Source organism: Protopterus annectens, chromosome 8.part0 (genome assembly GCF_019279795.1).
Source record: "Protopterus annectens isolate FY-2018-M chromosome 8.part0, PAN1.0, whole genome shotgun sequence".
In the NCBI taxonomy this organism is placed as follows: domain Eukaryota; kingdom Metazoa; phylum Chordata; order Ceratodontiformes; family Protopteridae; genus Protopterus; species Protopterus annectens.
Genome location: NC_056741.1, coordinates 1,500,833,703 through 1,500,848,967, shown reverse-complemented (window position 1 = coordinate 1,500,848,967; position 15,265 = coordinate 1,500,833,703). Strand labels below are relative to the sequence as shown.

The following is a 15,265-nucleotide window of genomic DNA, read 5'->3' as shown; positions in this document are numbered from 1 at the left end:
ACATTCAGATAGATTACGTACAATCTTCGGTGACGGCTTTGGTTTCTGCTGAAGAGCCTTCTTAGCCTTGGCTGCTGCAGCCTGTGCCTGATGGATGCGTTCTGTAAGACAAAATAAAAAACAATAATGTTATGCTAATGAAAAGGAAAGTTGTGTCAGAAGGGCTACCGCTGATGAGCAGAAATTATGTACAACTCTTACCTGCCATACTTTTTCACATTCCTGTGTACACTTAATAGTGCTGCAGAACTAGGCATAGCCTTTCTACAAGCTATCTTTTCCAAAAAGTTAAAAATTCAGTAATGAGCATGCTAAAGGCAATAGCACCAAGCAGGTGAAAAGCAATAATCAAAAATGGCATTAATATATTTAAGACTGATCTGCCATGTCTACTGTGAGGCTGCCAGCCCAGCTATCTGGAATTTTGTAAATAATTATATATTTGTGAATATTAATATGATCCATAGGCTTGTCTTACAAATGTAAGAGAACTATATGTTATGTGTATATTAAACTACTGGTCCAGAAGTATGTGTTGAATTAGAAGTTATGTACTTACCATAACGTTCCATCTGAGTAGGTGGATTCATTTGTCTGCAACCTGTGGGTATGGATCCGATATCGGATCTGAACCGGCATGGTTTATCCAGCTATGGATCCGAGCTCCTAGCTCCTCCCCTCACCCATAATGCCCTGCTCTCCCTACATGACCTCAGATCGAGTTTGCCCTGCACCAACTACCCTAACTAAAGGGTAACACACCCTATGCAGGAAACTGACAAGGCCCGGGGGATAGGAGGGCGGGATGGTTGCAGACAAATGAATCCACCTACTCAGATGGAACGTTATGGTAAGTACATAACTTCTAAATCTCAAGTAGGAGAATTCATTTGTCAGCAACCTGTGGGACAGAGTCCCCAGCTACCTGAATCTTGGGTGGCCATCATGGAAGGATATTCAGGAGCACCACGGAGCCAAAGGATGCTCTATCTCTAGAAGTGACGTCCAGCTTGTAATGAGTAATAAAGGTATGAGATGAAGCCCAAGTGGCTGCTGAACAAATGTCATCCAGAGGAACCCTAGACTTAAAGGCCGCTGAAGTAGAGACAGACCGGGTCGAATGAGCATGGACTCCCTCCGGTGCGGGCCTCCCAGAGGCTTGGTACGCCAACAGAATACACTGAGAAATCCAGCTTGACAAAGAAACTTTGGAAATTGGTTTACCCAGATTGAATTTGGCAAAAGAAATGAACAACTGGTCTGACTGCCTATGACCAGCTGTCCTATGAAGGTAAAAACGAAGCTACCTGTGAACATCCAAGGAATGCAGCTTGTATTCACCTTTGTTTTGATACTTAGGGAAGAAAACAGGGAGGTTGATGGACTGATTAATGTTAGCTTCCGAAGCTACTTTAGGAAGAAAGGAGGGATTGATCCTGAGGCACACCCGGTCCGGATGAAAAATCAAATAAGGCGGTTTCATGGACAGGGCCTGAAGCTCAGAAACTCTCTTAGCCGAAGTAATGGCTACCAAAAAAGCAGTCTTAAAGGACAAGAATTTAAGATCGACTGTGGCCGTAGGTTCGAAGGGGGGAGCGGTCAAGGCCTGAAGTACCAAGGAAAGATCCCACAGGGGAACCGTTTCTTTGACAGGGGGTCTGAGCAAAAAGGTGCCTTTTAGGAAGGTTTTGCATAACTTAGCCGACATAAAAGACCCTGAATCGTGTCCAACATGGTAATGAGATATGGCCGCCAGCTGAACTTTGACCGTGGAACTACTGGCGCCACCATTAAAGAGAGTAGTAAGGAAATCTAGAACCAAAGGAAGGGGAACCGTGAAAGGATCTAGGCCTTGCCGCTCTGCCCAAATGGAGAAACGCTTCCATTTACTGCGGTAAATTTTTTCTGGTAGAGGGCTTGTGGGCCGCTACCAGAATGGCCTTAACTGGGGACGAGATACCGGGAGTCCTGATTAGGAGTGGAACTGGAGCAGCCAAGCAGTCAACTTCAGGTTGTCCAGGTTCGTAGTTGGTATGTTCGACGGGTGTGATATCAGATCCGGAATGGGATCTAGAATCCAAGGTGGATTCACTGAATGAGACCTTAGGTAAGGGAACCAGATCTGTCGAGGCCAGAACGGGGCAATGAGGATCATTCTGCACCCCAACAGAGAGGCTTTCTGAATTACTTGTAGCATCAGGTATGCATAAAGAAGACCGGGAGGCCAAGCATGCACCAGAGCGTCTCTCGGAGAATCCCCTGGTGGGGGGATTAGAGTGAAAAAACTGTCGCACTTGGCGTTTAAGGGAGAAGCAAAGAGATCACAACAGGGAGTCCCCCACTGTGCGAAGATACGTTTTGCTACTTGAGAATTGAGAGACCACTCGTACGGGGAGAGAATGGTGCGACTGAGCTTGTCCGCTAGGATGATGGTCCGACCCGGAATATGCATTGCGATGAGAAAGCGGTTGGTGGAGATCGCCCATTCCCACACTCTCATGGCTTCTCGACATAAAGGGTAAGACCTGGTTCCCCCTTGTTTGTTGATGTACCAGACCACTGACATGTTGTCTGATTGAATTGCAATTGTTCCCAGGGGAAGGAGGGCTTGAAGTGCTTGCAACGCCAAGAGCACCGCCCTCATTTCCAGAACATTGATATGCAGGGAGGTCTCTGAATCGCTCCACGTGCCTTGGACTGTCCGGCCTGCAAAATGCCCCCCCCACCCGAGGCGGGAAGCGTCCGTGGTCACCGTGGCGAGAGGGGGAGATGCACAAAAGGGGCGGCCCCTGTGGAGGCCCGGAGAATGGAGCCACCACAAGAGAGACCGCTTGCAAGCCTTGCTGATTGCAATGGGATGATACAGGGAAAGGGAGAGAAATGACCATTGTACCTGAAGTGTCCATTGAAGTATCCACATGTTCAAGCGGGCGAGTGGAAGAAGAGTAATCGCTGCCGCCATAGACCCTAGCGCCCTCAGGATCAATTCTGCAGGTGGTGAGCTGGAGTGAAGGATGGCCCGCACCTGGAGTCGCAGATTCCGAACTCTGTCGGCTGTGAGAAAGGCTCTTAAATTTCTCGTGTCTAACCTGGCTCCTATAAATTCTATTATTTGAGTAGGGACCAGGTTGGACTTTTCTATGTTTATCGTGATGCCTAGCCAGGGAGCTAGACGAAGAAAGGAGTCTCTTGCCAAAGAGAGTAGATGCCTTGTTGGGGCGGTGAGAAGCCAGTCGTCTAGGTACGGAAAGACCTGCACCCCCTGAAGCCTCAGGTGGGCCGCAACCACTGCTAATACTTTGGTGAATATCCTGGGGGCTGTGGTGAGACCAAAGGGAAGGACCCTGAACTAGTAGTGACTGGCTCCCAGCTGGAAGCGAAGAAACCTCCTGGATCGTCTGTCCATCAGAATGTGGTAGTACCCGTCCTTGAGGTCTATAGAGCACATCCAGTGATTCTCCCCTAGAAGGGGGAGGATGGATTGTAAAGTGACCATCCGGAACTTCTCTTTGGGTACTGACAGGTTCAACAGGGACAGGTCTAGAATGGGTCTTAGGCCCCCCGTCTTTTTTGGCACTAAAAAGAACCTGGAGTAGAACCCTGATCCGATCTGGTCTGGGGGGATGGGCTGGATGGCTCTTTTTCTCAGCAGATTGCCAATTTCTGCTGAAGCGGCCTCCCTCTGATTGGGTGGAACATCGGGGAGGATTTTTAACTTTGTGACATGAAGAAAGGGGATCTTGTAACCTCTGGATATAATCCGGAGTACCCAGCGGTCCGATGTAATGGACTCCCATGCCACTAGGTGCTCCGAGAAACGTCCCCCAACTGCCTCCAGAGTGGAGCAGTCGGGCAACCCCCTCAGGGTTGCTGCGTGGGCCGTTCAGAGAAAGGTTCCCTGGACCCAAAGTTCCTGGGTGCCCCTCTGCCCCTAGGGCGGCGTCCTCCCTGTCCTCCTCTGCCGCGGAAGGACTGGTTGCCCGGAGCGGGTTGGGAATGCTGCGACTTCCGGAACCACATCTTCTTCTGGCCCTTTTGGTTCCTAGAGTAGGACCTCTGAGGCACAGAGAAGCGGACTCCGACGGCAGACAGCGCCTTCCCGTCCTTCTTGCTCTGAACCAAGGTATCGCAAACCGTCTTGCCAAAAAGGGCAGAAACGTCAAAGGGGGCGTTCACGAAAGACGCCTTGAAGGGCTCTGTAAAATCGCAGTGGCGGAGCCAGGCCTGCCGTCTTGTGACTAGGCCCGCCCCCGCAGCTCTAGCGGCTCCCTCGGTAGCGTGGGAAAGTAACCGCATAGAGGTGTTAGTCACAGAACGAAGAGTGGCCATACGGGTGGAGTGCATAAGTTTGTCCTCCTCCGACATGGACTCTGGGGGGGATGCAGCGTATTCCTTGATAAGATCGCGCTGCATCCTGATGATGTGTGCCAAATAGTTGAGCGCCCTCTCTGAGAAAGTCGCTGAACTAAACATTCGCTTCCCCAAACGGTCCATCATCCAAGACTCCTTGCTCGGGGGATGGACTGAGGGACTCTCCTGGGCGAGTTCCCTCTTAGTGGCTGCTGCCGACAACATGGCATCTACCGGGGGTCCCTTGCTCCAATGGGCACGGTCAGCAGGGGGGCTAAGGATCCTGTCGGGCCTCTTAGGGATTGGCTCCACGGTGTCCGGTTCCTTCCACGCCCTGGTGGTAATAAGGTCCTCCAGGGGGTCGGCAGGAGGGGACACCCAAGAGGTAGACGGGCCAGCTTCAAATGCCTCCAAGAACACTGACTCGTCCGAGGAAGACTTTGGGGCAGACCACCCACCTCTAATTCGTAACATTTCCATGATGTCTCCGAAGGAGACATCATCAGGGGGTGATCTTGGGGAGCCTTCCCCTTCCTCCAAGTCAGTGTCTTCAGTCAAAGACTCGGGGGAGTTTATGTGCTCCTCTTACACGAATGCTTGCGAGGTGCTTCCTCGGGGGGGGCTGTCCGAGGAGCCTTCGCCAGCAGTGTCCAGAAACGCAGGAACTGCTTGGGGCAGTGAAGCGGGCTGTCCCAGTGGCCAGGTGATGGAAGCCTGGCGCAGAACAGATGGAGTGCGGGATGGAGACAAAGCAAGGGCCGGGGGTCCGGATGCCCTCAACAGAGCCCTCTCCACTACATCAAAGGCCGAGGGTGAGCCAGCCTCGGCAATAGGATCCAAAAGTCGGCTCCCCCTCGGATCCGATGAGCGGATCGGAGCCGGCACCAAGCCCCTCGGATCCGAGGGACCAGTGTGCTCCGACAAGGACGGCGCCAAAGGCACACTGAGTTCCTTGGATCCGAAGCTCGGGCCAAGGCTCTGAGAGGTCGGATCCGACAGACTCGAGGGCAGGGTCGGATCCGAAGTACCCAGTACTGTCGGCGCCGACCCACCCACGGCTCTGAGGCTGCCCGGCTCCGGGCGCTCCGAACCCGGGTAGCAGGTCGGAGAAGGAGCATTGGGCTTAAAAAAGGGGGTCGAGCTCCCTCCCAGAGGGGGGGGGGAGGCAGGAGCACTCCCATCTGCATCTGGGCCTGGATGAACCTTCGCATCATCCGGTCCAGATCAGCATCGGAGAGGCTGTAAGTAGACCTCGACGAGGCTACCGAGGTAGGCCTTGAGTGCCGCCTCGATAGCCTCGACGGAGGTTGGGTCTCCTCATCCTCAGGCTCCGGTGAAAAGCACAGGGACCGGAGCCGATGAGGGGGAGAGACAGCAGCCAGAGAAGCCGGAGGAGAAGCCCGCTTAGCCGGTGGGGCCGAAACAGAGGTCTCGGCCCGCCGCTTGTGGTGTTTCTCTCTCCGGTCCTTTTTCCTGGCTTCCCTCTCCTCCGACCCTTTGGCGGGAGTTTGAATCCTGGGTGGAGGAGGGGGAGCAGGCAAGGCAGGGACTGCTGAAGCAGTGACCACCAAGGGGGCGGGGGCCGTAGCCGAGTCTGGGGGCAAGAGTCCCGCCAAGACTAGCTTCGACCTCCGCTCCTTCAATGCCCTGGGGTTGAACCCTGCACAGACTAAACACCCTGAAGTGAGGTGTTCAACCCCAAGGCATCGAACGCACAGAGTGTGGCCATCAGCAGGGGAAAGCTTATGGCCACACTCGGAGCATTTTGAAAACACAGCCTTTGGGGCCTCAGACATTATTTTTTTATTTATTTTTTTTTTTTAAATAGTAACAATAAAGTAAATTAAAAAGAAAACACTCACACAAAGGCCCCAAAGAAACGCACACACACACACACACACACACACACACACACACACACACACACACACACACACACACACACACACACACACCAGCTACGAGCCAGCGAGGGGAGGGTAAAAACTAAATTAAATTAACCCAAAAAATATAAAAACAAAAAGGGAACCTATATCTTTCACACAAATTTAAAGTTTAAACAATTTTAACACCCTTTAATAAGAAAATATCAACTTAGCTTTAGGAGCTCAAACGATCCAGCCTACAACCATGCGCGGCAAACTAGATCTGAGGTCATGTAGGGAAAGCAGGGCATTATGGGTGAGGGGAGGAGCTAGGAGCTCGGATCCATAGCTGGATAAACCATGCCTGTTCGGATCCGATATCGGATCCATACCCACAGGTTGCTGACAAATGAATTCTCCTACTTCAGATCTGTATGTTATATATTGAGCTTCATGAATGTAACCACAGTGTACCCTGCTGGAAAAGAACAGAAATGTATATGAACCATATTAATAGCAGAAGCTGGAACATACAGAGTTAACTTGCAAAACTAAAGGAAAATAAGTTAAAAGTGTTTTATGATGTGCTATAAAAAATTAGTTTCAATGCAGCAAGCAGACACAATGTCTAAAGCTAGAGGATTTCCTATTGTCTGGAAACAGAAATAATTACTAGGTTTCAAATGAAAAAGTGTTAATTGTTTTATGACTTTCAGTTCTAGGCAAAGTTCTGAGAGAAGTATTTTTCACAGTGGAATTTTAAATTCTGTTAGTATCTGTTTTAGCCTGGGAACTGGAGGCAGGTGACAAATAGTGCTGTCATCCAGCTGACCCAGCAGTAATGTTTGATATTCATTTGGGAACTCTCTCAGAGATTTTGCATTTTGTATCTTGTCTAGGATCTGAAAACATCATTCAGCACTTCTCATCTGTATTTGCCTTGCTAACAGTAAGTACTAGATTATAGTAATCTCTCTTAGAGATAGATATGAATATAATAAGATTAGTTTAGATGTTTTCTGGATTTATTTGAGACTGTCCTGTAATGTTGTTTTAAAATATTTTCTGCAATTCTGAACTCTGTTGTCACTGTGTTGAGTTATAGTACTGTCTTGTGCTTTTATTATTTATTATTAAATATACTTAAACCTTTTAATTGTGGCTGGTTGTTTTAGAGATATTTAAGCTCTTACACTACTTGCATATGTATTTGGTGACACTGTATATGCCACTTCAACAGCCTTGCTGTTGGTCACACTTACCATTTGGATAATAGTAACATTACACAGTAAGATTGGGCACCCTTTGGTAAGGGCCTTAAAAGTAGTTGATAAGAGCAAGCTGGTGGCAGTGATAACTACCTTATAGTCTAGCAGAAGGGGGCATAGCTAGTAAACCTGTGCCAGTCTTCCCCAGGAGTGTATGTGGGTTTGTATACAAGTCAAATCTCAAAGTGTGTGTCTGTGTCACCTACTTGGGCAGGGACACGAAGCACTGGTTCTACACAGATGGTGCTGGAGGTCTTAGCTTGGCCACCCAGCTGAGTTCTTAACCCTATAGCTGTGCCAGTGGGGAGTCTTATTGGGGATCAAGAGAAACCAGCTCCAGACTGACTGTGATCTCTGTGTGCTCTTAAGGGAAATTGTACTTTACTGTGTGTGTACTGGTCATCCTCCCAATGTGTATGTCCTTCACTGGTGTTAGTGGTGAGGACTGAGGCTCCTTGATTACTGGGCCAGTGCAGGGGCGTCACATCTACCATAAGGGATGGAAAGAACAACAATACTAAAAATGAAGGAAACAGAAAACAAATTGGGAATAAAAAGAAGATGATGACAGACATCAGAGGAGACAAAACAATGTCAGAGAAAAGATTACTGAGACAAGTTATTCCATAAGAGTAGTAGGTTGGAAAGCAAAAAAGAAAGAAATGATGGAAAAGATTTATTTATTAATTTTATTTAAAATAGCTGCTAGCATAGTGAAACAGTCTAAAATGAGAACTATTACACCACAAGTTATGTGACACCAGAATAGCAGTTCATTCCAATGACTACTAATATATCTAACGAAAGCACAGGGGGGCATACCTAAGGGAAATACTCAACATAATGTCAGATCTTTAAATAACACATTTTACAGAAGTATAAAAACTGGTCTCTGTCAATAATACTCCTCTTTCACGGTCAAAATTTTTTCAGCAGTTTTCCCTGTCAGTAGAGAACATCTGTTCCATCGCACTAACAAATATGACAGGCATGTTTTTCAAACAGGCAGGCATTACCCTACAAATTCAAGCAAAAAAAATGAGCAAAGCTATAACTATCAAGTTAACAGAACCTCTAGCGGTCTTAAATTATTTATTCTTTCAAATGCAGCCTAAGGAAAAAATATTTCATTCAGCACGAGAAAAAACAATTCATTCAAATGTGCTGATCAGGAAGAGATCATGCAGCAAATCACGAACAGACTAAGATCAATGGAAGTGTCAGTATACTGACAGCCATTTCTATCAATGTCAAGAGACTGAAGTAGAAGTGTTGAAATAACTTTCACAGCAACAATGGACTTTTCTCTTCTTTCCACTGCTGTATGACCTCGGAATAAAAAGTTTTACTTATTTATTTTAGTTATTTATTTATTTTTTTTGGGGGGTGCAAGGGCCTTTCCCTCTACACAAAGAAATCACCTTGTTTGCCAAAAGTTGTTAATTCAGGCTTTTTTTTTGCAAATTTACTTTTGTAAAGAGTGAATTTGACCAATCACCACGACTCCTATTCAATAACTAATGCATGACAATTCTGTAGCCTATGTTATTCTGGTGCTTTTCACAAAGGAAAAGTGTCAGCTGTCCTTTGCTTTGGCTTGCTCCTTAAGTAGACTTAACTTGCTGTTTTACACAAGAAGCCCCTACTATATATTGTCCTAATATGCAATGTTTCACACACACACATGATGACAATGAGTAATTGTGACAAAGTTTCACTAACATGACTACAGTTCATTGGATATATGCCAGCATGTGCTTTACAATATTTTGCTTAACGCTGCACATTTTCAGTCCATATTACAACTGTATAGCTGGTATTGACTGTACTTTACTGTGTACAATGCAACAAAATTAGCCCTACTTATGGGTCAATTAATCCATTCCCCCAACCACAATTACTAGGCAAGGTCTAGATTTTATTTTATTTTACTTTATTTACTGCTTGCAACTAATACAGTTACTTACCAAGTAGTATTTGGAACTGTATTGCTGGCTAGGCTGCTTTTGGTTAACTTAATGGTGCACATATTCACTTATATGAGTACAATACCCTGTGATCTTGCCTTCAAAATGCTAGGAGTATATCAATGCAGCAGGTATCTGTGACACTTGTGCTATTATTGCAGTTCATGTAGACTTGTATAATAGCCAAAGTTATGAGGGGGTGCTGAAAAGTTCTAAGCCCGACCAACTTTCTAAATTCTGAGTGTTATTTTGCCTCTGTAGCTGAAAGCAGGGTTATTTTATTTCGTAAAGTGCCAATTTGCAGAATCATAATGCTATGTTTTGACATTGTTTCAGATCATTGATTGAACTGTGTCAACAAAAAGTATGGAATTTTCAAGTGTGGAACTCCGAGACATCATAAAGTTCCTATTTCTGCAGAAGAAAACTCCAAAGAAAATCCATGATAAATGACGCAAATATTGAGTGACAAGTGACCTTCTTACCAACTGTGAAGAAGTGGTGTGCAAACTTTCAGTGTAGAGATTTTGAGACATAAGATGCAGCAAAGTCTGGGAGGCCTCAAACGGTGTCAGCTCTAGAAATTGTTGACTATGTCCATGACCTGATTTTGGCAGATCGGTGAATATTGGCTAAAACAATTGCTGAGATACTACAGATATCCAGGCAACACGTTGGGTTTATAATCCATGAGCAGCTGGGTATGCAGAAGCTGTCAGCTAAGTGGTTGCTTAAATGTTTGAATGCAGACGAGAAAAGACAGAGTGGACACTTCCAAGTTGATTTTGCAGCATTTTCATTGAGCTGGTGCCAACTTTTTGGAACAACTAATTACTGTTGATGAATCATGGTTACACCACTATGATCCTGAGACAAAACAACAGTCCATGCAAGGGTGGCACTCAGGTTCACCAAGGCCAAAGAAGTTCAAGACCCAAAAGTCGGAAGGAAAAGTTATGGCCACAGTGTTTTGGGATCGGGAAGGTGTTATAATGATGGACTATCTTCCAAAGGGCCAAACAGCTAATGCAGAATACTTCTGCACCTTGTTGTGCAGATTTTAAAGGAGGCATTGAAAGAAAAAAGGACAGGGAATCTACGGAAAGGAGTTCTCTTTTTGTAAGACAATACACCTGTTCACAAGGCTGGCAAAATGATGGATGTTTTAACGAAGTTGGGGTTTGAGTGCATAGACCATCCACCCTACTAGCCAGATCTTGCTCCATCTGACTAGTTCCTGTTTCCAAATCTTAAAAATAGTTTGAAAGAGCGGCAATTTTTGAGTGATTTGGAGGTGATTGCAGCAGTGGAGCAGTACTTCAGTGACCACACCTTAAACTTTTTTTGGCAGGGTTACAGAAACTTCAGATATGATGTGCCAAAAGTGTGTTGAACTTCAGGAATAATATGTTGAACAGGTAGTAAGTTTCATGGCTCCACGTCATTCCCTTCTTGGTCCAGCTTAAAACTTTTCAGCACCCCCTCGTATGAGGTACCAAACATGATCGAATGTTAGTTCCTGTTAATGTTATGTAATTCTTTAGTTACTTTAATCTAACTTTTTAAAGCCTTTTCAGTTTTTTTTTTTTTTTGTAAGATGGGTTCAGCTGCATGTGACTATTACAGTATTATAAGCTGGAGGTGCACTGAAAGTGCAGTACAAAGCAAACATTACTTTTAGTTTTTGGATGTAGACCTGTGTTACATAATTTCAGAATAACACAATTTACTGTTTGCTTACAACTTATGTATGGCCTTGATTTCATTCCTCTTTTCCAGTGCATCCTTCGGCCTCCCAAGTCTTATGATTCCCTTCATGCATACAACAGTCCACATCTAACACCACTGCACCCAATCAAAGTAACACTCCATCATACAGTGTACTGTATTTACACAGCCACCCTTACATTTCATGTTGTCCTGTTTCAAAACTTCCTTCTTACTTTCTCAAAATAATGTATCAATTTCCCTCATCATCACAGATTGTGTCATTCATATGCATTTTTATTTGTTTTCCCGGGTACAGCATTGATTCATTAAGGCCCTCTTCAGGACAACCCAGCATTTAAAAAACAGAACAATAACAAAAGGGCCCAGTCAAAGATAATAGCAAGTAGTACAAATATTAAAAAAGTATAATAAATTAAACTTTAAAGTGCAATATACCATACAATCCACTGAAAAATAGACAGTGAATGTACAAAATTAATACATAAACAACAGAGTAACAGTAAGTTTAGGAAACGGTGAGATGAAGGAGGAGTGGTGGCAGTGTGTGGAAGGGTAATACAATAAGCTGGGAAAGGGAATGAAGGAAGAGGAGACAAAGATGGAAGGGAGAATGATAGGTGAGGGAAGAAATGAAAAAGGATGAAATGAAGAGGAATGAAAAAAAGGTTTGGACGTTAAGGTGTGGTGAGGGGGTTGAAAGGAGGAGTATTGGTAACAGTAAAGAACAGAGGAAAGGTGAGACAGGGAGACTAGCAGACTGGACCATTAATGACTGACTGAGAATGATTAAGAAAAATGTGTAAAAATTATGTAAGAATCGTTTAGCTAAAATTCCTGAGAAAACAGGTGCCTCTAACTTCCTTCTAGATTTTATTTTTCAGTTTTGTTCTAGATACAGCTTATGACTGATTTATCTTAGGTTGAATGCTGAGTTTGCAATGGTCTACTGACTGTCCAGAAAAGGAAATTATTGCAATTTTAAAAGTTTAGATGCTGGTAATCAAAACTATTACTGAGAATGCTTCGTTAGTGAGAGCCATTTTGCTGATGTTTGGCAGTGGCAATGGTGTTCAGTCTTTGCAGCAAGAGTGATGAATCTTCATATCTGGTTGCAGGTGAACTACAAGACTGACATGTTTTCAGTGATGCAATAACAGGGAAATCATACTCTAGCTGGATTAGAAAGACTCCCTTTCCAATTGCTGCACTATCGACTACAGACAGGCAGACTGGTATATTTTCCTGGACCAAAATAGGAATTTAACTTTTGTATTGTTCTCATTTATTTGATACTGTGAGTTTAGCTGTTAGTCTAACCAAAGACCATATTATCTGATGTAGTCTGAACTTTACAGTGGAGCCTGATTATTGTGCAGCATCTGTCAATTTTGGGGAATGAGGACAGTTTTAGAAGACACACAGGAACTGCAAAGGCAGAATGTTGCTTTAGCAAGCCAAAGTATTTTAATACTTTTTGTTCTCTACCCGATACAGACATCAGATTTAAAATCATCACTGCAGAATCAGATGCACCAAAACATATCAAAATAATGACAGCTAAAACACATTCTGCTTACTGAATTAAAGTACTGTGTGTATGACGTTTGCAGGGGTACCTGCACAGCTGTTGAAGAGATAGTTTTGCACAATTCCACTTTCCAGTGTTTTAGCGATTGTTTAAGAATATAACAGCCACTGTCAACTTTTCCTGTTATGTACTGACAATGAACCCAATACAGGGTAAAACAAGAAATGAATGTCAAACAGTTCAGACCACTGCGAAACGAAGCCAAAGAAAGCCAATGCGTGATTGCAAAAACTTTAATCAAGACTTGGCGCTTTCTTGTTTGTGAACAAAAGTAAAAATATCAAGCAGAAAAAGCTGGCGAGGGATACGGCGGATTATGTCAACAAAAACGCTTACCCTCCATGGCGCAAATTGATTCACTCTGCTGTTATGGTTCACAGTGAGGGGTTTGGCCTTGAAAACAATGATGAGCCTAATACATTTGACTGTGAGGCCGAGATGGCTGATGATTTTTTAGCCCGACTGAACGAGCTTCGGAGGTCGGAGAGGATTTTAAACAAGAACCAGAACATGTCCCAAGACTTTCCAAGGGGACATTTGGAGGGGAGGGGGGTGAATTGGGGGAACAGGGTGAAAAGTTGAGCATGTATGACAATTGTAATTGTATGGTTCCTGATGGGAATCAAGATGTTATGTGTGAGTTTTATTTTGATACTTACAATGAGCCTTGTTCTATTAATGGTGAAAGCCTTCATGGTACTTCTGAGTGTAATTTGGTTGATGAAGTACAGGCTGAAATAGTTCAAAGCTCTTTGCTTGCAAATAAACATGATTCCCTTTTGTTTAATTCTCTATGTAATTTGATCAACGAAGGTAATGGTTCAGGTATGGAGGGTTTTGGTGACAACAATGTTGATACATCGACTGCCAATTGATCAGGGAAAGTTTTGAATTTTTTGATGAAGGTAATCACATTGATAATATTCCTGGTTTGAGCTGCTTTGTTGACAAGAGGTTTGATTTCACTATTTACAATTATACTGATACAGCACTCTCTGACAGTCACTTCAGTTTATTCAGTAGAGGGACAAATTTTGTTCCCAATTTCAAGCTTGACATTGCTCAGGTTTTGACCAACCTTAAGCTTTTTTTGAGACGAGTGAACCTCAAGGTGTATTTTAGTGAGAAACATCTATCCAACACTGAGGGCTCTGATTATGGAGCATTCTCTTTAAAAAGGAAAAGTTTGTTTGTTCCCCCATATAATTCCGAAATGGTGATCTTTGAGAGGATGGTTGAATGTGAATTTAGGAGAATTTGTCTCCAAAAATATTATTGGGAGGACAACATTAATGAAGGAGAAAGGCAGGCTTTGGCTGAGTTGAGATTAACGAATAATGTTAGATGCATGAAGCCTGATAAAGGTGGGGGAATGGTACTTATGTTCAAGATGGACTATCTTGCTGCAATGATGGAGTTACTAGATAATCAAGCTGTCTAGTGTAGAGTTTCTTTAAATGAAGTAAACACAGCGTATAAAAAGACTGATCTTTTCTTGATGGACGCTCTGTTTCAGGGTATGATTAGTGAAGATGAATTTGACTACCTTCAGGTCAAACATCCTGTTATGCCGAGCATCTTTGGTATACCAAAGGTGCATAAAGGGGTTGATCCCTTGGCATTTAGGCCGATAGTGGCCTCCAAGGGTTCTAAGACTTAACCACTGGCTGCCTTTGTGGATGTGGTTTCTAAACCAGCCTTACAGGATATACAACATATTTTGAAAGATTCCTGGCATTGCTTGGATAGATTGCAGAAGGTTGAAGTCAAGAGGAGTTTGTACAGTTTTCTTACTATTGATATTATTAACCTTTTTTCGGTCATTCCACATGGAGAAGGCTTGGATATGTTTTTTGAAAGTCTTAACACCAGTGACAACATTGATAAGAGCAGATTAAATCTTTTGTATGATTTGATGGAGATTGTTTTACAAAACAATTTCATGAAGTCTGAAGGGGATTTGAAATCTGGTTCTATTAAACAGTGAAACCTTTGCTGGTGAGTTCCTGCTTTCATCTTGGCTGCTTCTGGATTTAAGTCTGATGGGTGCCAAGTGTGCCTCGGTTTTTGCAAACCTGGTACTTTTGGCTTGGGAAAGGTTATTTGTGTTTCCATCAATGTTTAATTCTAAAATTGTTCTCTATAACAGATTCTTGGATGATCTACTCATTTTGTGGGGTGGTGATGAATGTGAGGCAGTTCAATTTGTGAACTACTTGAATGGAACTACAAAATTTTTAAAATTTACCCACACTTGGAGTAAGGAAAGTGCCAACTTTTTGGATATTACCATCACCAAGAATGGGGATGGGTTAACTAGTACAATTTTTAGAAAGGAAAACTATTCAAACTCGTTACTTCATTTCAGTAGTTGCCATCCCTTTCATCAGAGAAAAAGGGGTGGCAAAGGGTCAGATGGTCCGGACATCCAGATTGGTTAGTGATGAGGAAATGTTTAGAAAGGAGATGTATAAATTAATTGGGATGTTGTTGGAT

General features: G+C 44.0%; 1 protein-coding gene across 1 annotated transcript in view; it reads right to left on the bottom strand.

The window, feature by feature from the left end:
* The window catches only part of NFRKB (nuclear factor related to kappaB binding protein), a gene marked incomplete in the record, with an annotated part of 1,477,031 nt that overhangs the window by 472,910 nt on the left and 988,856 nt on the right, over window positions 1–15,265 (bottom strand). Inside the window, 1 exon segment of the mRNA XM_044081086.1 lies at window positions 22–101. Coding sequence (XP_043937021.1) covers window positions 22–101 — 80 coding nt within the window.